At 36.1% G+C, this 24886-nt stretch overlaps 1 protein-coding gene across 3 annotated transcripts in view; it reads right to left on the reverse strand.

Annotated features, from left to right (window-relative positions):
* Window positions 1–2232: 2232 nt before the first annotated feature.
* Window positions 2233–24886, reverse strand: part of MAPK10 (mitogen-activated protein kinase 10) — a 335988-nt gene continuing 313334 nt past the window's right edge. For 2 of the 3 annotated variants that reach the window (XM_090266261.1, XM_090266262.1), the window contains 3 exons: window positions 14925–14988; window positions 13126–13203; window positions 2233–3122 (listed from right to left, as the gene is read on the reverse strand). In XM_090266261.1, the coding sequence (XP_090122387.1) occupies window positions 2980–3122; window positions 13126–13203; window positions 14925–14988 (285 nt within the window). In that variant the 3' untranslated portion in view covers window positions 2233–2979. Of the gene's footprint in view, window positions 3128–13125; window positions 13204–14924; window positions 14989–24886 lie in introns of all 3 variants that reach the window. The other variant, XM_090266263.1, reaches the window with a different exon arrangement.

Consider the following 24886-nt stretch of genomic DNA (forward strand, 5'->3'; position numbering starts at 1 on the left):
GGCCAATCACATACTCTAAAATGAACCCCAACAACAGGCAAAACCATCACTTTTTTCAGGAATATAGTCCAGGTGACTTGACACTTCCTACCCCAAAAGCAAGAGAGTCCTTTGGAAGTTTCAGGTGACGGTACAGAAAAAAATTTTAGGGAAAAAATGCTCAATTCAGAACATAATATATTTTATAAATTTGATAATAACATAATCACCTTCTGGGAATATTATACTAAAGTAGACCCATGATCATGAAGGGCTGGTGGGCTTTTGAAATAATACTCTGTCATTTAATCACCTATCTTGCTTTAATAACCTAGTGAAATCAATCCTAGAAGGAGTCAAGAAGTCAAACTCTTACCTCTATTTGCGCATGATATTTCAATCTGAAGGATTTGTTCCATTTTTGCTTGTCCATAAAGGAGATCTGCTGAATGTAATCAACTCCTAAGAGCCAGACAACAGGGAGATCTGACTAGCTGAGTTTAAAGAAGGTAGTAATAGCAGGGAAAGGATATTACCTAGTTCTTGTCTAACTTAAACTGAGCAAATATATATATAGCCTCTTTTGCACACACAAGAAATAGTCTAACTATCAAATACTTCTAAGATGCTGGCTGGAGATTTCCTTCTGTCTTTGATGTCATTTTGTGGCTGATGAAATTCCCCTTGCAACTCACTTTCTTGCAAAGAGCTGCCTATCCTCTGCAATTAATTGTCAGTGCTGGAAAGTCAGTAGAGAGGCCACAAGTGGAGCAAGAGAAGAACATAGAGAAAGAAGATATGTAGAGAATAATGGATACAGAGAAGAAAAAACTTGTTTTAAGGAGTTGGTAATGGGGAAGTGTGACAGACGAAAAGTGAAAGAGCTTTATAAAAATCAGGTTGTCTGCAGTATTAACCAAAAGCAATGGCAGCAAGACACAGAAACTGGGCCACTTTTATTCTAGAGGAAAATCTGCACAGTCCAATGTTTATTCCTCCCCATTTTAAACAAATGACCTCTTGTCCTGAATCCTACTGCATGAAGCAATCCCATGAATGGCAGCACTGCTCACATGGTGATGGAGGGGTTTGACTCTATTGCTTGGAAAGAGACAAAGCTTCCCTATTGTATTTAAGGCAGTTTTCAGAGTGCTGGCATTCTTGTTTGCTCTATTTCTGAAGAGATTCCATTTTCCAGCCATTTAACACTGGACACTCACCTATTTCGTGCATCTCATTTCTTCTTCAGGTGAATATCACCATATTGGGAAGCACCAACATGGTCAGAGTGCAAGTAACTGTGATGGATAGTTCACCAAAATTAATAAGAAGAGAAGCCTCAGTCCAGTCCCTAGTATTGCTGAGAAGTCACCCTGGTGTCTTGTGTATATAACCAAGGTGTTTCACTGTGCCCTCTTAGGCGCTCAGGAAAGTACTGTCATTGAATGTGAGCTAAATATTGACATAAGTGTTTTATGGCTTTTAAGACAAACTCATATTGCTAAAGCTGTTTAGCAGCAGTAACTTATGGGCAGAGTTATTGCCGTCGCATAGATTGCAGTACCAAATTCTAATAATCAGCCCTTCTTGGATGGTTCAAATTTATGAAAATAAATAAATATGAAACATCAGCCATATTAAGGAGTCAGGGAAAATCCTGAGAAATAATAATACCAGTGGAAATGATTTCAAATGCTAACCTGAGGACCACCCTGTGCTTTGGGTTTTTTGAAAGTAATTATTATTAATCTTTAATTCCAGAAGACGAGTGTAATATTTCTACTCAAAGTAAAGCCATGACAGAGCATAAACCTGGGAAGTAGCACACTCGTGCAAACACAACCCACAGTGTGAAGATAGTCTAAGCATGCTCATTTTCTATAAAGGACAACACATAGAGGCTTCCCGCTTAATTCCAAGGAGCAATTCTTATGATCAGATATGTGCACAATACCCCTGACTTACCACCTGCCGCTCTCTGTCCAGTTATGACATATAATTTGTAAATGACAAAAGGGGTCTATTCTCCAAAATAGGGATGTCAGTGTCTATAGTATCTGGGCAATAATCTCCTCTAGGTCTCCATACTGCAACACTACTGCAGTCAATCCTACCCATACACTTGTCAGAGAAAAGACCCTCAGCTTTTATTCCCACCATCCTTTTAAAGGCCAAAGCATTTAGTGCCTGGACACTGTTATCCCTCCCACCCCCAACACTATACATAAGCATCACATATTCTCTTTCTACAAATTGGTATACAGGTGCCATTTAATCAATTCAAGTTTGGAAGCTACATCTTCAAGGGTCCAAGAGAGCTCACTCCCCCCATTTCCCCTCTTTACATGTTTTCTTATAAGACATACAGCTTAATCAATTAACAAACTAAACAGCTTATATACTGGCAATATATCACAGATGGGTTTATGTCAGAGTAGTAGATCACGTGAAATGGACCATGTAGTACCCCAGTGCAGGATGTCTTGCTAGAGCCCTGAGGACACTGACAGCAGCATCTCTAAGTTAGTAGTGCTGTATGAATACAGACACATGCGGATCTGTATCTACATCCATCTGACTAGGCCAAAAGGAGCAGGTAGATGCAAGATAGAGACACACACATGCTAGATGGGGCCACTGCACACCTTGTCATGCCATTTGGAAGGGCAGTTACAGGTCGCTGGTTTTGCAGCCATTAAAGTTACACTTTATGGAAAAGGCTTTTCTAATTGTGTTTGATTTCTTTCTGTAGTAAGCATCATTGGAAGGAGACCAAAGCAAGAGCAACTAGATTAAATATACATTTGGCTTAGCTGCAATACAGAACTCTGGAGAAGAAGCAGGCTGAAAGATTTGTTTCAATTTTAGGCTTGGATTCTCTTCCTTGCTGTTTTCTTGTCATTGCGTGTCTGCATTTGTGTGTGTGCGTGAGTGTCTGTGTGTGTGTGTTCAATCACATCAGCTCCTGAAGAACGCTGGGTTTCGCAGGCAGGCGGCTAGTCACCTGCAACAACCCAGGGGTCCTGCCGAGGCTTCCAGGCTGCTGTCAGTGTCAGATGCCAGGGTCTGGTCGGTGGACATGGAAGAGATGTCATTGACAGACGAGGATGGAGGGAGACTCTCACTGCTGTTCACTGCTGCACCTGTGCTAAGAAAATGAAGACCAACATGACTAAATCTGGAACTAGACTCAACTTAATGTCACTCAAGATACAGGCATGAACAAATATAATAGGGGATGCTGTTCCATCATTCATTCGACAAGCCTTCATAGAACTAATACAGGGCACTACATTAGATAGTGACAGTGAAACTTAAGACATAACAATGCAGCCTCCCTGGTCACAAGTCACTCACAAGCTAGGGCACTAATTAGCAAATCTCACTTTACCTTAGAAATCACCTGTAATGCACTTGAAAGGAAAAAGTAAAACACTAAAAACCCCAGTTACTCCCCGTCCCTCCAACATAATAGTGTAATTGGCCTTAGATGGAGCCAAGTCATTTGCATTTCTTAAAAGCTTCCCGGAGACTGTGCAGTCAAGGGTTGAAGACAGCTGTCCTATGGAGGAGGCAGATGAGCAAAACCCCTTAATGTAATAATCTGAACCTGGAAGTTTTTATGGCAGGGAGCTTTTAAAACAAATACATGTAAAGGTCCTGTCCCAGAAATATGGCCTAAGGTGGAGCCCAGAAATCTGAATTCCTTGGAGACTACAGCTATAAAGAAAGGAAGGTCTATTAAGTAAATAATATTACATAGTCATTAATATGACATCAAATTTAACTGTTACCGAATAGCCAAGTAGTATTTTTGATGAAAGTTACCATAGACCAAAATTTTAAAAAAAAGAAAAGAAAGAAAAGGAATAGGTGAAGCCAGAGCACACCTATGATTGTGTGTTTATTTTCTGGCAAACTTGCTTGCCTGAAAATCTACAAATGAGAACTGTGAAGTATTAACTTAGAATAATTTGCAAACATTCTTTTATGTATCTGCTATGTAGGTATATAATGATTCTGAAATTCTGAGAAGAAAATTGCTCATGGTAATACCTCAGTAAATACTTGCTGAATAACAACTTTGAGAATTACAAAGGAAAGGTGAACCAGAGGCATCATAAGATATAATTAAACCACAGCACCCTAGAAAGAGTTTATTTACTTTTTCTCTTTATATATTCTTTATACTTAAACAATACGGATGGCATAAGGTATGCTTTGTGACTTTATTATTTAAAGTACCTGTAGTATGATCATCTAATAAAATAAGAGATGAGGAATTGTCATTGAAATTGCATCAAATTTGAGCAGATATAGTGTGCTAGATATACTTGGTATAAAAATTATAATAATGAATGCAAAATAAGTTATAATAGTATTACCACTGAAATCAAGTAAATCAGAAAAAAAAATAGTCTAATGAAGTGAAGAGGTTAACACCATCTGTTTGCTCCTGGGGTAGACATTTCCTGCCTGTGGAAAATGGATTATAATGTGAAAGTGTCTAGAAAGGACCCATACACCTAAGTTAAGATTATATGTATTCTTTATGTATTTTAAATTTTTATTTGTTGATAATATATATGGTAAATTATGGGAAATGTGAAAAATACAAAAATATAACAACATGCACTAATCATCATATTAATAAAATGTATTAAACTTGGTATATTTCTTGTCTTTTTGCTAGGAAGTCTCTATCATTGTAATTATTTAATATGTATTCTTTTGTAACATGTTTTATATACAGAAGGCTTATATATTTTTCATGTTCTTTGAACTCTTAAAAGTATCAATACCTCCTAATGTTAAATATCACTAGATATTTAAAGCTCTCTTATAAATAATTACTCTCATTATCAGAACAATGTGTAATATCAAGTTATCTGGTTTGAATTTATTCCAACTATATTTAACTGTATCCTTTATAGATACAGTGCAGAGCTAGTTCATTTCCTCTCATGACACTTACTAGATTTTACATGCTAGCAGAAAACCCTTGATTCCCATACATATCCCAAATGCCCAGCTGTTTTCCCCCCAGATTCTGAATTAGATTATACTAACATCCTCATGTTCTTCCATAAGCTTCAGTCTCTAATAATTTAACATCACTATTATGTCCTTGTCAGAATTGTCTGCAATTTTTCCACATCCATATGAAAGGGTAGAGATTAAAACTATCAATTGTGGGCTGACAGAGTGAGACCGCTTTGTTTTTACTGTCCATTCATCTCCCAGCTGACAGAGCCCTCCACAACAAAGGCTTTTAACTCATGGTGCTACAGTTTAGATTCAGTTTTAACTTGTAATACAAAATGTTGCGCATATAACTTTTTGTCATAGTTTTATTGAGATATAATTCACATATTATTCAGTGTTTTTCAGGTACTCAGTCATGCAACCATCACCACAATCCATTTTGTAATATTTGCATCACCCCAAAAGAAAACCTTGTACTCTGTTCCTTACTTACCCTCCAGCCCTAGCCATTGCTGAACCTACTTTCTGTCTTTATACAATAGCCTGTTTGAGATATACCACATAAACGGAGTCATACAATATGTGATCTTTGGTGACTGGCTTCTTTCACACAGCATAATGTTTTTAAGGTTCACTGATGCTGTAGCATGTTATCAGTACTGTATTTCTTTTTATGACTGAATAATATTCCATTGTGTGGATATATTACATTTATCTATTTATTAGCTATTGGGCATTTGCTAGACATTTAGGTTGTTTCTCCTTTTTGGCTATTATGAATAATGTTGTTATAAACATTCATGTATATGCTTTATTTCTAAGTGGGATTATTGGGTCATAGTGCAAATCTATGTTTAACATGTGAAGAACTGCCAAATTTTTTCACAAAGTGGCTGTACCAGTTTACATTCCTATCAGCAGTGTATGAGGATTCCAATTTCCCTCTGCCCTCTCTGACACTTATATTCGTGTTTTTGATTATAGTCATCTTCATGTATGTAAAATGGTATCTCATTGTGGTTTGATTTGCATTTGCCCAAGAACTAATAATGTTGACTATCTTTTCATATGCTTCTTAGCCATTTGTATGTTTTCTTTAGAAAAATGTCTATTCAGATCCTATAGCTATTTTGAAATTATTTTTATTATTGAGTTGTAAAAGTTCTTTATATATTCTGAATACAAATCCCCTACCATATAATATACTTCACTTTCTTGATAGTGTCCTTCGAAACACAAATGTTTTTAATTTTGATGAAGTTGGATTTACCTATTTGTTTTCCTTTTTTGTTAAGTATGCTTTTAGTCATATCTAAGGGATAAAAGACATTTTCTAACCCAAGATCATGCAGCTTTGCTCCTATATTTTCTTACTCCTGTATTTTAGTTCTTACACGTAAGTCTATGACCCATTTCGAGTTTATTTTATATATGATATGAGGTAGAGGTCTACCTTTACTATTTTACATGTGGCTAGATAGTTGCCCACAACCATTTACTGAAAATACTATTTCTTTTTTTTTTTAATTTTTCAAATTGTTGAGTGATTCATTAGTAAAACTGCACTGGTATTTTTTGCACTTGATGAGATGATAATTTTCCTGCTTCTCTTTCATACTGGGCTTGATGGACAGGCCCTTCTTTAATGTACAAATAATCTTTATGACCCTTGTAAGTAGGTCTGATGATACTCAGCTGAGTAATGTACCAGAACTGAAATTTCCATCTACTTGATGTTTTGCACAGGGGTTTTGATGAAGTCACTGTCACCTGCTATTAACTTAATATCAAGTCTTTTTTTTTTTTGGTTTTTCAATTACAGTTGTCCCATTTTCCCCCATTGCTCTGCCCCACACAGCCCACCCCTTCTCCCACAATCATATCCCTCCCCGTTATCCATGTCCATGAGTCATTTATACACGACCCTTTCCTTACTTATCCCCCTTCTCTCTCTCGCCCCTCTTGACTGCTATTCTACTCTTTGTCCTATTTAGTTCGTTTGTGTTGTTCTTTAGTTTCCTGTATTAGGTGATATCATATGGTATTTTGCTTTCTTTGCCTGGCTTATTTCACTAAGCATAATTCTCTCTAGTTCCATCCAAGAAAATACTATTTCTTGTCCATAAAATTGTCTTGATAACCTTGTTAAAATCAATGTATGGGTTTACTTATGGACACTCAATTCTATTTTATTGATCTATACGTGTTCTTGTGCAAATGCCACACTGTCTTGAATAGTGTCATTTTGAAACAAAGAAGTGTGAATCATTCAGCTGTGGTTTTTTTTTTTTTTTTTTTGAGATTATTTGTGCTATTTCTGTGTCCCTTGGATGTGAATTTTAAGAACAGATTGTCAATTTCTTTTATAAAAGGGCAGCTGTGATTTTGATAGGTATTATGTTTGAGTCTACAGCTCAATTTGGACAATATTGTCATCTTAACAATATTAAATCTTCTCTTCAGTGAACAGTAAAATGTCTTCAGTTAGATCTTTAATTTCTTTGAACAATGTTTTCTGTTTTGCAGAGTAAAAATTTGTACTTCTTTTGTTAAACTGATTTTTAACTTTTTTTATACTTTGTAATGCTGTTGTAAATGGAATTGTTTTCTTTTTATTGCTAGTATACAGAAATGCAACTGATTTAATTAATTAGGAAGTTTCAGTGTCAGTGGATTGGAAATTAAATACTTCAAATGATAACATATACACCTCAGGAACATTATAATTAATCAAAACACCCATGTAACCAGGGAGATTTTTGCTAGTGTGTTTTATTTAAATTATAACAAAAAAATTGAAATTTTTAAAGTTTTGTAGTTATGCAAACCAAAAATAATTTTAAAGTATCTCTACATAGTAGTCCTCATCTTCCCTTGAGATAGGTTTTTCTCCTTAACCAAAAACAGTTGATTACGTGGACCTATTTTAATTGTCACAGTTAAAGCTGACTACTGATTCAAATAAGGGTGAGATATGACTTGAGATCAGGGTCCTTTATAAGAACACAATTTGATGTTTACAAATAAACACAAAACAAAAATGATGACAGCTACAGATATTATACAAAGACCATTGAGGAAATTTTCCTAGAAAAAAAAAAAAACACAAATTTACATCTATAAATAATATTGAATGAAGGAAGCAAAAACCAGAGTAGCTTTTAATAAACTCTCCATGGACAAAGGATCATGCTGCAGATAAGCTTATAAAATGCACAGCACTCTTACTGCACCTATTTTAATAAGTAGCCTGTCCACAACACACTTTTGGAACTCATCCCATTCTTATATACAGTTTTGCTACGTAATTACCTCATGTTTATGTTTCCCTCGTTTCATTTTACTTTTCCATTATACTACATTTCTCCTGTCTTCCTCAATCTCTCCTGTTGAGCACAGAATAAGTGCTGGATTTAACAAAACATTAAGCATCTTTTGTATGTACTCTTCTAGATAGGTACTGGGAAGGAAAACAAATTTTCCTGGCCATGAACTTTATTGGTTAAACTGATAAACTGTTTTCAGTTAAAGTAAGTTATTTTGTTTCACTTGTTTTCTTCTCCTTTTGTTCATAAACGTGCTCTCTGTAATCCCTGTCTTCTATTTTGGAAAGATACTGCCCTCTCTTTTACCAATATAAAATGCAAGTTATAGTTAGTATCCAATTATTCAAAGTTCAGAATCTTTATCAACTATATTTCTAGGGTTCTTAATTTTTTGTAGCACAAATTCATTGAGAGGTCCTCTCTTCTAATGTTTCTTTTATAAAATTCCTATGACATCTCATTGTTGTGTGGGAAGTGTTGCTCTCTACATAGTGTTATTGTTGGGCAGTCACGTGTATTGTCTAGTGGCATGCTGCACTGGCTTTTAGTGGCTTTTAAAAGCCAATTGTGTGCTCACTTTCCAACTCTGCCTTCACTGGTGTCACATTGGCAGCTTGAAATTGCTCACAGAATATTTACACTCCAGATATACTATAAGCAGCTCTGATTTTTTAAAGAGATGGTTGTTAAACATGAGCCAGTCCCCCGCTGTTTCATGAAAAATCTTTGCTTCTGTATGACTTCTTGTATTGTTCAATAATAAAAATAAAGCCATCTTGACTGTGGCCACTTCTGGCTTTACTGGATGATATTTTAAGACTGTTTTCATGTAGGCAATAAAAAAACTTTGTAGACCATAAAACCAAACACAAAAAGAAGAGTCAAGACATGACCTTGGCTTCAAGTTGTTAATTTACTGCCAATTTGTGAAAAGCTCTTAAACACGATTGAACTGAACTGAATTTGATTATAATACCACTTTCTCAGGATATCCTGGCAATGTGATAAATATCCCTTTTTTCTATACTGTTTTCAGAGAAACATGTAGAGATGTGCATTTAAAGAAGTGGTTTGCTAGCAATAAAGCATTACAAATTTTTGTCAACAAGAATAACATTTTAAATACTGAAAATATGAATATGGTTACAAGTAAGGAATAACAGTTATTTTCAACTTTACCTGAATAAGAAATTTTTGGTTTCCTGGAAATAAGTAATTTATGCTAATGAAAATTTCTCAACTGGAAGTTATATAGTTCTGCATTTTTAAAAGAAATTATTTTCCTCACATATCTGTACACACAAAGAGTAGACAAAAAGAATTATAAGAAATACTAAAATAAAATTTTAAAAAAAACACTGAACTACATTCTCTTCTCTTTCTGCATGATCTTGAGCCTCAACTTGTTTGGGACTGAGATTTTTTAATAAAAATATAAAATTATTGTACTAGAACAGTGACTCTAATTGGAAAAGACAATTCTGTGGTGTGTGAAATATGGCTGGGGGTGGGATTGCAGATTATAATCACTCGGGGAGCTTTATCTTCAATAAGAGATTCTGAAAAAACTCTACCCATCCTGAGGCTAAGCATCCCTATTTTGGTGAGTCATTGTTACTTCTGGGAGGCTTATATCTCAGGAGGAATGGGGGCAGTAAACAGAGTTTTGAGATTAGATGACCTGTTATATTTGTTCTGGCTCTAACATTTTATGACAAATAATTCTAGAAGAAAATAAATTTCTATTCATGAACTGAAATTCCCTCAGCAGTCTTTTCAAATCAGTTCAGAAAGCAAGCAGCATGCTTTTCTTGAAAATAAATCATTATGCAAGTGAAATTAGCAGAAGGGCATATAATTATTTAGAAATGTACCTGAAATTTAGATTTATTTCTTATTGATATACAATGATTCCATCAATAAATTTGAAATCTATGTATTTTTTGCAAAAATGCACATTTAACTTCCTATTTATACTTATAAAGCATCACTAAAACATGGTTTTGAGTCGTCGTCGGCAGCCTTCCGTCTCGAGAGACGATGGTGTAGCTTCTTAAGAGTCTATCTGCACCGCCGAGAATGGCTGTGCAGTCCGACTCGGGAGTGACACGGTATTTGTCTCCTCCCGTGTTGAATCGACATCTTGCGATGATGCTGGAGTGTCCTCTCCAGTGAAGCTGAAGCTACAGAGCCTGGGCAGGGTGATATGGAGGGTCTGCTGTTGCCCATGCAGCAGACCCCCCCTCTCTTCGCAGCTGAAGGGTCCAAGGGAAAGATGGAGTCAATACAGCTTGGCTTCAGGTGTGCCGCAGGAGTTGCCGGTGTTGACTACAACGTCAAACCGCCTTAGGGACTCCGGCTCCGGATTTTCTGTCGGGGTTTACTCCCTTAGCCTTTCCCCTGAAGAGGTATGCCGCAAGGCAGCGGAGGTTTTTTGGAATCAGAGTTTTCCTTCTCTGATGTGCCCTGACTGGAAGATCGAACCAGCGACACTTAGCTCGCAGGCCGACGCTCAATCCACTGAGCCAAACCAGCCAGGGCTGGTTTTGAGTATTAGAAGCATTTTGTTACTGAGAAACTGCACTAACTTATTCCCTTGTTGCTAAGTGTCCAGTGTTGCCATGACTAAATATTAAGGGAGTTCGTGTTGTAATATTACTTCATCTTAGCTATTTACAAAATAAAATATGATATGCATACATATAATGAATAATGCAAAAATACTGACTTTTTGAAAGTTTTCTTAGTAATTGCTTTTTCTTTTCAGCAAAGTTTCCTGCACAGTGCATACTGTGCACTCACAGACACACACAGACATAACAGACACACAAACACACAGTAGTATGCCAATAAAAATGTAACAGTTTGGTCTTCAGGACTGAAAAAGTCTGGCCTGCAGAATCATCCAATTTCCATGCCTTTATTCCTGCGTGGTGGATTTCAAGCTACTAACATGAGGTGAATGAACTCATAGTTGGGAGAGATTAGCACAATTGGCTCTCAAAAACTGGGAGAGGTGGCTCCAGCATGTGACTGTCTCATGCCTCTGCATTATGCATACAAATATATCAGACATTAATATTTCATAATAGATATTAGATATGTATGATTTCTCAAGCAATGAATATTTTCTTTAAAATCATGAAGTGACAGATTGGATCCACAATAATTTTTACCATAAATTGGTTAAGCCAGGAAGCTATAATTTAGGGCATCTGTATTAGTTAGGTAATTTATCATTTTTGTAGGTGGTCAAAATGTTAAAAAGTGGTTTGGTCTGCTCTTATGTAAGTAGAGCTTAAGTGAATCAAACTAATGACCTATTGCCATGCAGTAAAACACCCAATCAACTGAGCCATGGCAGTCAGGCTCCCTTAATCCCCTTTGAGAAAAGAAAAGATTTGGAATAGAATTGGACATTTCCCCATGTTTAGAGGTGATAAAAACACATTGTGAGGACAATAGAGTGTCAGGCTACCTCTCCCCAGTTGCCCAGGTGTGAGCTGCTTAGAAATAACAAATAGATTTGAATGCACAGTGCACTTGCAGTTATATAAGCATTGATGTCATATTTTGGCTAGTAGTTGACTTTATCTATGCATAATATAAAAGAGGCAGAATCCCTGTGGCAGTGTTCAGGAAGCAGGCAGCGAGTAAATGGCGGGGGTGCAAGTGTGAATACTGTAATGTCTGCAATAAAGGAACTGTCAGACTCCAACCTTGCCTCAGTTATTCTTTCGATTGCCAGACATAAAGAATCCACATTGGGTTCCATGACACACATCATAATTGAAATGCATTTGTTCAGGCAGCATAGTGGTTGTGGGTACAAACTAGTTGTTCAGAGTAGTATGACAAATTTATTAATTCATATTATATATTTTTTCCCTGAAACAATTGAAAATTCATGGGAAAAATATTTATCAAAGGTAGAACACCAAATCCAGTTTTCTTTAAACTAATCATTTGCAGCCTACATTCTTCCCAGCAGGAGCTGAGTATAAGCCATAACATTTTCTAGGACTCTTTCTATATTCTATTTATATTCAAAGCATATATCTTAGAAAAATATATTAGTATTAATAAATATAACTAAATTATCTCTAGCAATCTTAAAGTACATTACATAGCAAAATATGTATATGTACAAATATGGGTTAGATTTGTAGATCACAAACCAGAAGGTTTTCCATGCTGACTTTAATTAAAGCCCATCTCGGTTGATGTTTCAACTACTGCCACATCAACCGTAGCAAGACTTCTGACACTGGAGTGAATGAGGAAAGGTTTGGAATGGAGGGTTTCCTGATCTCTAGAGAGGGAATTATGGCTCTGGATAAGGAGCCATTATCTTTTAAGCAGTAAATGTTAATACTTCTTCAAGATTCATTATTATCTTAAAGTAAGTTCTAAAAGAACTGTACTAGGTCATTATAATCTGAATAGTCAGAAGGAATGCCACATTGAACTTCAAACTATTACTTTCCATCAGTTCTTCAACTCTTACTTCATCTTTTACTCAGACTTAACTCTAAAATTTGTAAAACAAAACTTTCCTAAAACCCAACATTAACAATTTATTACATTTATTCTGAAACTGGCATCCATTTTTGGCTTTTCATTGCGAAAGTTAAACTTGTATGTTTTCATTTTGTATTATTTTGCCTATTATAGGTTTAAAAAGGGGGGGGTTAAAACTAAAATTGTTAGAGGGAAACAGTCATGTGATATCTGTTCATATGCTCTATAAGCAATGTATTGGCCACAGTTTCCATTCAAGGCCAAGAGAAATACACAAGTAGTGGTTTATTTGTTATTCACTGAGAGTGGGTACCTGAAGGCGAGGGTTGTCCTTTTACGACACCATTTTTAGTCTTTTCTTCTGAATTCATTACTTCCTTGTAGATAAGTTCTGGAAGAAACAGTTAATTATCAGTATTAAAAAAATAAATTTCCTTAATCCACAAAGAAAATTATTTTGTTAATAACAAATAATAACATTTTGATGGAACTGAGTAAATTAGAAATCAATTGGGACTCCTTTACTCCTTTAATTCTACATTTTCTTGCAATAGCAGAGTCTGGCAAAAGTAGGTTCAGTAAAGCATTTGGACAAACAAACATATGAAGAATATATATTTTATTTGTTTTCTGAATTCTTTTGGAGATTTCTAATGCATTTTAACTTATCTCTTAAGGATTTTAATGGCTCAGTTTTGAACAGATTTTTCTTTTATACTCTCTTCCTAAGGGATGTCATGCTATTCTTGAAAATAAATCCATATATTTATATATAAATCCTATTCTCATGATTTCAAACTATTATTTTCCAGCAATTTTTCAACTCTTACTTCTTCTATTTTCTAGATTCAACTCCTGGATTTATAAAATCAAGCTTGCCTAAAACCCAACATTAAAAAAAATTATTACATTTATTCCCAAACTGGCATCCACTAAAATGGTTCTTCATTACTAAAGCTGTTTATTTTCGTTTCATGTTATTTTGCCTCTTTCTAGATAAAAATCATTCAGCACTATTAATACTTTTTTTTAAATGGCTTACAGTTTATATAGTCATCATCCTTTACATGTATTTTCTTCAGTTTCTCAAATTTTAGTCCATATCTATCTTCCTCAAGTGATATTTATATCCTATCACTTACCTACTTGACACAAACTTCTAACAGTTCTTTCTGGTCCTTATTTAGATCAAATCAAGTCTTTCTGTCTATCATTTAGTATCTTTTTTTTTTTTTACTTGACCCCTTACTTATATTTGCTTATTTTCCATATACTTCAACATGATCGCTTTACTAGCTTTATGACACTTTTGGCTCATTTCTACCTTTTTATTCTTCTTATATCCTCATTGTATTATTTTCCTCTGTTTTTTCTTTTCCCAATTTACAATTATTAATTTACTCAACATATCTTAAACATTTCTTTCATTCAGATCTTCCTTTTATGTTTCTCCTCATTTTGACCTAATCATTTTATCTGCATTTGGTTTTCTCATATTTATTCTACTTTATAATAAATCATATTAGTTTAACTATTCTTTATAATTCTGCTTTGTTTCTTCCTGAGTATAATCTCAATCATGTAGTATGTGTTTAGAAAGTTTTGCTGGGAAAAAAATGAATTAATGTATTCATTCATTCTTTCTCACTTTAAAGGAGAAATAAGTTACTTAGATACATATATTTCCTATTTAAATTCTCAAGTGCTAAATATCAAATGAATGAATTTATATATTAACTATATTTTATTTTCTAATATCCAAAATCATCTCAGACATAATTTTATCCATTTTATATGATAATTTTATATACAAACATGAAATGTTTAATTGTGAAATTTTAAATTAAAATTTGCCCTCCATGATGACAAAAGCTTTCACAATCAGTACTATTTTAAAAAGTGTCAGTAATTAATTCCTTTTATTCTTGAACAAATGTAATAGCAATAATATGAAAAGCTAGATTAAGTGTTAAGAGCTTTGAAAATGGTCTAAGAAGATAGCAATTAGAATATCAACTCTTACTAAATCGTTTTTAAAAGAAAGTCCTTGAGAACACACTTTGGGTTTCAATAAAGTAAAATATATGCTTTATTTAAGTATAGTAGAGTCACCTTTCCATTCTTCAATGGTGTGTTCTCTTTCATCCAACTGTTTGTCATATATCTGAGGTGGAGGCTGCAGAATAAAAACAAACAATAAACTGTGTGCAATAACCTAAACATGACTAAAGTCCTACAATGCACAAGAGCACCTCACTACTCAATGATTTTTGTGGTGACCAGAATCTCATATAAAATAAAAAGTAATTACAGTGGTGCATAAGTTAGAACTTCCGCAAAAATTTATGGAGGATTCATTTACATGCCAATATTTTCTGCTGAGCAAATAAGGCAGCAGGATCCAAACCTTGCAAGCTCATATCCCCATCCTTATTCAGAGCCCAAGTCCAAGCAACAAATAGCCAGTGTTTAAAAAACCAGGAAGACACCTGATTACATGAACCCAGAAGCTGCTATGTCATCCATTCACTTGCCCCATAGCAGAACCCTACTAAACTACCCCAGACTGATAAGATTTTGTTCTACGTTTAGACCCTCCTGAAGAAGAATCATTAATACCTCTCAGTAGACCACAGTACTAGACCCCAGTATATAGAAATATTCAGATCTAATCAACCTTTTCTTTTTTCATGAAGCATAATAAAGCACCTTTATGTACAGCTGTGTGCCCTATATCTAACCGATTTCAGATATTTTCCCCCTCAGGCAAAAGAAGCTATCAGTTGTCTATAGAGACTGGTCCTCTTGAACCCCTGAGTGACCACTTGATTATCCCTTTCTAGGAGAAATGATGTGACTGGGCCTTTCAGTCTGACTTATGAAATCAGCATTTCTCTTGCTATGAGATGTTCAAAGGAGAGATTTTCATAAATCTAGGTGCCTTCCGGGAAGGAGGATCTCAGTGAGATTCCCTGACTTCTTCTTCCTAATGGTTGGACCTGGGGAGATCTATTCTGGTGGCCTAGGGTAGTTCTAACTCAGGTCAAGTGAGCTGGAGAGAAAAAATCTCCATGAGATGAAGAGAGAAGAGGCTCAGGAGCTTCCCCAGCTGGCAGTGGATTGAGTGAAAAAAATAACTAAATAACTGCAAACTCTTGGGTAACATGAAACAGGGGACTAGAAGTTATCCTGTTCAACATTCCAAAAGCAACAGTTTTCTACAAGAAACTAAGAGCTACTCAATAAAGTGACTCAGGGTTACTAGGGTACACATCCCTCCAAAGCTTCTGTTGTAGGAAGGCTTTGGACAAGATTTTCCTAGACTGCTTCAGGCTTCTGTGGGAGGTTCTTCGGCTCATGAGCAGCACCCCAATACCACACTGGCCCTCCTTTACTGCATTCAGAATTTCTGGCAGCCTGAATCATGAATGACATGTCCTCGCCATAGTATGTAAGACAGCCTCACACATTGTAGGAGTAGCTGGATATAAAAATAAAAGACGTGGAACCGCTATTTTGAGGCAACTTAATTATTGAGAAATAAGTACTGATGAGGCCAGGCATTTGTTAATAATAATGACTGTTACTAAAGAAGACACTAAACTAGCTGTTGTGATTCAGATGTGGTCATTTGAGTAGTCTTTACTGAAAGGGCTAAGTTAAACAAGACCCTCCCCTACCCCATGACACTATTGAGAACACAAAAATGCTGATTACATAAAGGTAAGGGGACTGAGATAACCAGGCACTGCCTTGGGAACCTGACAAAGGTAGGACCAACCTCAAATTACAAAGGACCCCCAAACTATAGAAATGTCATGATTTAATGAGTAAAAGAGTTATTTCTGAAAATCGGTGAAACTGTCATCTAATAAGCTAACGCAAAGCCAAACTCGGATTATGCAAAGATGCTTTGCCGACTGGCAGGTTTCCTGCTTTGCTTCTTCCTGAGCATGTGTAATGCTGTAGTAAGGTCCCATGCAAGTGGGCCTTGTCTAGGCTGCCTGCGAGACACATGTCCCCAAGCTCTCAGAGGTCCCCAGAGCTCTGTGAATGGCTGGAGCCACCTTCTTCTCCTAACAATTAGACCAGCTCAGGATCCAATGCGGCTGGCTTCTCTGAGCAATGGACTTTTCCATTCAAGTTTCAAAGCTGAACATGGCTCAAGAGTACAGTTCCCGCCAAGGTTCATAAACGCCATTTTCTCTTCACAACAAAACAATGTCGAGAGAAGTTTTCTGTGGAGCTTCAACATCCAGCTGTTGCTGACGTATAAAGTACAAAGTACATAAACTTTAATCACAAACAAACCACAAGAAAGAAAGCAAAGTATTGAGTCCAATATTTTTCATTTCAATAAACCAAGAGGGCTGCTTTAAAAACACTTGCATCCCTGGTTGGGTGGCTCAGTTAATTGGAACATTGTCCCATGCAGGTTTGATCCCCAGTCAGGACATGTATGGGAAGCAACTGATTAATATTTCTCCCACATTGATCTCTCTCTCTCTCTCTTTCTCTCTCTCTCTCTCTGTCTCCTTTCCTTTCTAAACATACTCTCAGGTGAGGATCAAGTAAGTAAGTAAGTAAATAAATATATACACTTGTATTTTGGCTATGATTGAAAGGGATACATGTTCAAGGTTGTTTCTTTGTTTTAAGAGGGGATGTAATCACCTGCAGTGGACTGGTACATTCACAGAAAGGTGTCTTCTATAAAACAATATAAAAGAGTAATTGACCAGCAAACTAGAGAGAGTAATGTCATATTCAAACACACAAATACCTGAGCTAGGACAACAATCATTAGCATGCCATAGTCCATTACACTCCCTGTTTCCATCCGGAAAGAGAACTAGTGTTCTATTGCTCTCTTGTTTGCTTTTCCCACCTTATTAAACAGGAATGTTGTTGGCTAGAGATGTACAGATTTGAGACTATCAGCAAGGGGTGTTCAAATCATGAAAGTGGATGAGGTCACCCATGGAGGGTACGTGGGTAGAAAGAGCAAAGGGCCAAAGTGGACCCTGTCAGATACCAAGTGCTAAAGGCCAGAGGAACGTAAGTCCGAAAAGAAGGAGGGGGAGGAGGATAAAAAAAAAAGGAGGAAAAGGAGAAGAGAGAAGGGTCATTTAGGGATATACATGGATGAAAATATTGCAGTGTTATAGAAGTCAAGTGATCAGAAGATTTCAAAAAGCAGGAGTAATTGGAAGTTTTTTTAAAGTGAAACAAAGATTTTGGCTTTTAAGGCACCACAAACTATGCCTTTAAACCCTGTAAAGTTTTCCAAAACTCAAAACTGCTACCACACCTAGAAGGATCCAGATAGATATTTAGTGGGGAACATTAATATGAGATAGCACCTAAAAACTGGAACAATATAGAAGAAATATCCACATTCATAATATGAATGTTGTGTATAATGAAACAAAAAGAAACTGCAGAACAGACCGTGACACTGAAAAGGAAAAAAAGACAGTCATAATGCTCTCAGATCTGCTCTCCCAACAATCTCTGAGGGATTAATAAATGAGGAACACTTTTCTCTCTCTAATTAAGGGAAATCTTTTTTTTTTTTTCTTTTTCTTTTTTTTTTTGAGAAGATGCTATATGGTAGGCACTTTTTAATTTTTTTATTATATTTTATTGAATATGCTATTACAGTTGTCCCAATTTTCCCCCCTTTGTCCCCTTCCACACAGCACCCCCCACTCCCTCAGGCAATCCCCACACCATTGTTCGTGTCCATGGTTCATGCATATAAGTTCTTTGGCTACTCCATTTCCTATACTGTACTTTACATCCCCATGCTATTCTGTAACTACCTATTTGTACCTCTTAATCCCATCACCTCTTCATGCATTTCCCCATATCCCCTCTCATCTGGCAACTATGAGACACTCTCCATGTCATAATTCTGTCTCTGTTATTCTTGTTTGCTTAGTTTTTTTTTATATTCACTTATTGATAGATATGTATTTATTGCCATTTTATTGTTCATAGTTTTGATCTTCTTTTTCTTAAATAAATCCCTTTAACATTTATAATAATGGTTTGGTGATGATAAACTCCTTTAGCTTATTTATTTATTTATTTATTTATTTATCTGGGAAGCTCTTTATCTGCCCTTCAATTCTAAAAGATAGCTTTTCTGGATAGAGCAATCTTGGCTCTAAGTCCCTGCTTTTCATGACTTTGAATATTTATTGCCAATCCCTTCTAGCCTGCAAAGTTTCTTTTGAGAAATTGGCTGACAGTCTAATGGGAACTACTTTGTAGGTAACTATCTGCTTTTTTTTTTTTTGCTGCTTTAAAGACTCTCTTGATTTTTAACCTTTATCTTGGAATGGACCTCTTTGCATCCATCTTGTTTGGGACTTACTGTGCTTCCTGTACTTGCATGTCTATGTCCTTCACCATCTTAAGGTAGTTTTCTTTCATTATTTTTTCAAATGGATTTCCAATTTTCTGCTCTTTCCCTTCTTTTCTTGCACCTCTATAATGCGAATATTGGACTGCTCTAAATTGTCCCAGAGGCTGCTTACACTATCCCCATCTTTTTGGATTCTTTTTTTCTTCTTCTTGTTCAGATCAGTTGTTTTTTTATTCTTTATGTTCCAAATTATTGATTTGATTCTTGGCTTCATCTTCCCTACTGTTGTTTCCTGTTTTGTTCTTTATTTTAATTATTGCATTCTTCATTTCTGACTGGATACTTTTTATGCTGTTGAAGTCCTCACTAAGCTCCTTGAGCATTCTTATAACCAGTGTGTTGAACTCTGCACCTAGTAGATCACTTACCTCCATTTTGTTTAATTCTTTTTCTGGACCTGTGATCTGTTCTTTCATTTGGGCTATATTTCTTTTTCTCCTCATTTTAGCAGTCTCTTTGTGTTTGTTTCTATGTATTAGGTAGAGCTGGTATGACCTACTGTCTTGGTAGCATGGCCTAACGTAGTAGGTATCTTGTAGGGTCCAGTGTCGCAGCTTCCCCTATCACCCAAGCTGGGCACTTGAGGTTCAACTTTCTTGTGGACTGAGTACACCTTTCTCTTGCAGTCGATCATTGATTGCTATTGGCAGGTCAATTAGAGAGATTCACCTAGGCCTGTCAGTTGCAAGGACTGGCTGTGACCATTGATGGCCAACCTACACCCTCTGTGGTGAATCAACAGTGCAGGCACAGGTTGGCAGTACTCCAACATTGTCTGTAGCTGTCCACTGGGCACACAGACTCTGAGGTTTTTTGGGTGGTGCAGGCCAAGGTCAGCCCCCACCTGTGTTCTGCCCAGGGCTTCCTTGCAAGAGCTCTAGAGCAATCTGAAATGGCTTCTACTTGCAGTGGGCTTGGGCATTCTCAGGCAAAGCCGAGTTGTGAATCTAGGCTGGGTGCTCTTAGTGCTGGGCTTGGAGCCACTTAGCAGGAGGTACCGAACCTGAGATTTCACTGAGGCCGGCTGTTGCTTGTTTGAGAGGATTGAAGAAGTTGTGAAGATTGAGCCAAGACCAGCCATTCATATGGTGAAGTCATTGTTAACAGCTTTGGTGGGCCCATAAGTTGGGTGAGATGTAGTCTCAGGGGATCTCTGAGGTGGGACAAACAGTGTTAGCCAGGTTGATAGAGTCTCAGATATGGCACCTTCCTGCCAGCTCTGTGGCTGTGTTGGGGGGAGGGTTCGGAAAACTGTCTGTGGCATTTACCTGCCTTTATATCTGGGAGAAATATGTGCCCCAACTCTTGCCTTGATGCCAGACACTTCAGTTCCTTCCTGTATGCCACTGTTGCCTTTTAAGCTACTATACTACCCTGGTGCTGGAGCTCCGAGGGAGTGAGTCTGAGTAAATCTGTGTGTGGGTTCTTTAAGAGGAACTACTTGGGACTCCAGAAGTTTTTTCCACTGATTCAATCCCAATGTTTTTTGCAGCCAGAAGTTATGGGGACTTAGCTTCCTGACACTGGAACCCTGGGCTGTGGGGCTGGGACTCCTCTCTCCCAAGAGATCCCTCCCAGGGACCAGTCCATTCCATGTTTCCACCCCTCATGCCTCTCTGGATGGATGTGGTTTCTTTAATTCCGTAGTTGTCAGACTTCTATTCGACTTGATCTCTGCTGGTTCTGAGTGATAGTTGTTCTATAGTTTAGTTATAATTTTGATGTGGTTGTGGTTGTGTAAGAAGGAAAAGCTAGGCTCTTTATATATGCCTTAATAATCCACAGATCAGGAAACTAAGACTCAAAGAAATTCTTTTAAATATATCTTGAAGTCACAGAGTTAATCAATGATGAACTTGGACTAAAACCAAAGTTAAAGAATAATTCAGAGCAAATGGTAATAGTGGTGAATCTAAAATAAGAGATAATGAAATAATATTTAAAGTATCGTAAACACGTTTATAAATCAAGAGTTGAAACATAAGCCATTAGGGTGACTGTATGTCTCAATTTGTCTCAGATAGTCCATTTGTTCTTGTACTTGAAGTTCTAATAGCCTTGGGTCCCTTCATTCTCAGAAATGTTTGCAGGATAATTATGTGAGTACCCTACATTGCAATGTTATGACATAGCATATTAGAGATCTCATGAATATGGTAATCAGAGGGTGAAGAAAACAGCTGAACTGCAACATTTTCCTACCACTGGGGTCTCAACAATTGCAGCTGTACCCTTTGCTGCTCTGAGACATCATGTCAGCATTTCCTTCCATTTTCTACATTTTTACGAATGTAAAACTCAGCTATAAAATATGGCTCTTGCCAGAAAGGACATAAGAGAGTGCAATTCTATATACTAAAATTAGGATTGAGGAATATTAATTATATTGGCATTCTCTTGGATCTTGTTGCTGGGCATGATTTCTTGATGAGGAGATCACTTTAATCAGATCCTATTTAAATCTCTGGTTCTCCCAAGATACAAATTGCTCTCTCTTGTGACCTCATTTTATATCATATATTTAAATAACTCTTCTTTATTGAGTAAAATGTATGAATTAATTTTTTTCTTAATCTTCAAGATAATCTTATTTTCAACAGCATCACAGAATGTCAGTGATGAAAGAGACTTTAGAGATTATCTAATGCCACCTTTGTTCAGTTTGCAAATAAGAATATAAGAACTCAGAAAGTATAAGTGGTTTGTCCATAGACACAGAGTTAATTAGTGGCAGAGTTAGAATAAAATGTATGATCTTTCATGGAAAATGATAGAATAACAAAGTTATTATGGGTTGAAGAAATATTAAATAAAATAATTCAACACTTAAAAAAAGATTATCCTTAGTGACAAATTTGAGCCTGCCACTCTAACTTCTGTTCCAATTTTCTGTCAGTCTATACATGTAGCTAGTTCTGGCAATTATCACCCAAGTAGTCAACACTTCTATTCATCAATGATTTTTTGCCAAATTATCTTGGACAACGTCATGATCTCTATACATGTGAATCTTAAAAGAGATGAGAACCAGATATGAGAAATCCAAGTTGTACAAAGTTGTTCCTTTTATCCATTATTGAGCCCTGAATTAACATTTTTTCCATATCAGTCATGTTCTGAACCATGTGACAACCATCAAGTTGTTGATGATTGTTTTCCATGTTTGTCCTAATTAAGCATGCAATATGATTTTGTTCCACTTTTTCTCTGTGTGTTCTGCTGCCCTCTTGGAAATGCCTATGAGACCTTTAAATAGCACTGTCTTTCAATGTGTGTATCCTCTATTATTTCAGAAGCTGGACCAGAGAAAATAATGTTATCTTCTATTGAAACTAGCTTTTTTTCTTGTTAAACTTTGCCATTTGAAGAGTGCCATAATTTACTACAAGGTTTCAACCAAGAAGGGTGAATTTCCATAAAAAATAGATCAGAAATCCATTTAAGAAAATGTACAAAATTTGATTTTATATTTCTTTAAATCTATACACATAGAATAATTTTTCCAAATGTGTTTAAAATTTTTGATGAATAGAACTTCTTGAAGTTTTGACTTCATGATTAAAAAAATAAATATTTAGATAGAATAATTTTATATCACACTAAATGATATATACTTTTATTTATTTCTATTTATTGACTCACTTGTTTAGTTTTGGCTAATGATGATTTAGTATGATCTGTTTTTCTTTCCTAAACTTTATATTATCTGTAGCACCAAGAACAGTTCATTATCCAAAATAGGGTTCAATGTTTGTTTAACAATCTTACTGACAATCTGCTTAATTAATAAAGTATAATAGTAATATGCATAATTATCAAAATAATCGACTAAATATAGTTCTTCTCCAGAGTTACCTAGTTCTTCTGTATTGTGAACTTACTATGCAGTAAACAATGACATGGTTTCCAATTACTAAAAATTTTATTGCCTTCTAAAAGTAGACAAATGGCAGATTGTAATACACTATCAGTTAGTATTTTAAATTTACTTAAGCAATTTTTAGTAACTGTGTTGATGTTCTTGAATAAAAGTTAAACAATATAATACTACGAATGAAGTAAATGCCTTTAAAAGTTAAAAGTACTCCACAAATGGAGGATAAACGGTTAATAAAATCTGTCTCTGGAAACTAACTCATTAATTTTGCTTTCCTAATTGTCTTACATTGGCCCCAAGCAGAGCTGAGGAGGGTATTCAGGTGCAAGTGATCATTTGAAGAAGTGCTCTCAGGGCCTCTGGGAAGGAAGGGAAGGAGGATGGAGAGGGACACATGAATGGCACAGCAGTGAGTGGCCTTAACAAGAGTTGTTTTGGTGCAGAAGTCAGACTGGGCTATGTTAAAGAGTAAGTGTGAGGTAAGAAATAAAGAATTATGAGATTGAATAACTCCTTTGAGAAATATTTTGTGGATGGTAGTGGTAAAGAATTGATAAGCTTTGGTAAGTTGGGAGTGAAGAAGGCTGAGGAAGGGGTCTAGATGACTCCCAGGAATTTGGCTCAATCATCTGGATGGAAAGGCAAACCTTGGATTGAAAGATACAATGTGAGAGATGAGAATGAGTAGGTTTTGTGTGAATAAGGGATATGTCCTGTTCAATATTCAACATGTTAATTCTGAGACAACAAATTATGTGCCAGTGATTGTTAGATTTATAGACCTGGTGCTCAGAACAGCTATGTGGGACAACTATTGATCTGTGTGTCATTTGTTGTCATTAAAATTAAAGCTGTAGTCAAAGATAAGATTCCCTGAGAGAAAAGAAATGAGGGCTGGAAGGAAAGAGAAAACAACTCAGCAGTGGAGAATGGGGGGAGTGTTGTTGCTACAGCAGCCCAGGGAAATGTGTCAGGAGGGAGGATGTTGTCACCCCATTCAAATGGCAAAGATGCATGAGGTACCAATTTTTTTCAGACTTGGCAATTAGGAGGCCACTGATGATCTTAGAGAAAGCAGTTTCAAGGTTTGAGACATGAACTAGAGTAATTGTGAGTAAACAAAGCCTAATTTTTACAGAAACTGGACTATAAAGGTGGAAGGCATTTCCTTTGAGGATGGCATCTTCCATTACAAAAGGTGTGGTACATTTGACTGATTATTTGTTCTTTAAAATGAAGATAGATAGAGCGTGTTTATTTGTATAACCATCAGTGTCAACCAACAGATAGGCTGTACGCAGGGGAAAAGGCAATCCACACGCAGGAAGAAAGAACATACATGAAACAGTACTGTGTCCTGGGTTTCCAGGCCCCTTTCATCACTGGCTTAATCACAGCATTACCACTTTCCTCCTAACATCTTCCTTACCCTAGTTGATTTACATATGTTATTTCACTTAGTTCTTATAACAACCCTCCTCTTCTAGGTCTATAACTGAATGACAAAGATATTAAATTTGCTATTGGTAAGTGGCAGTCACTTATATTCTATCTGAATATAAAATTCATGTTCTTTGCTTTGTTCCACCCAACTATAGCTTATAATATAGTCCTTGCTAATTTAAGCAGTTGAAATAAATATATCTAAAACTTTTCTTAGTCAAACAAAGCAACAGAGAACAACAGGAAAATGAAATTGTAATGCTGTCTCTAGCTGGAGGAACACTCAAAATGCTTTTAATTAGTATGACAGACACAAATCTC

The sequence above is a fragment of the Furipterus horrens genome, unplaced genomic scaffold (assembly GCF_987537825.1).
Source record: "Furipterus horrens unplaced genomic scaffold, mFurHor1.1.pri manual_scaffold_2, whole genome shotgun sequence".
Classification (NCBI taxonomy): Eukaryota; Metazoa; Chordata; class Mammalia; order Chiroptera; family Furipteridae; genus Furipterus; species Furipterus horrens.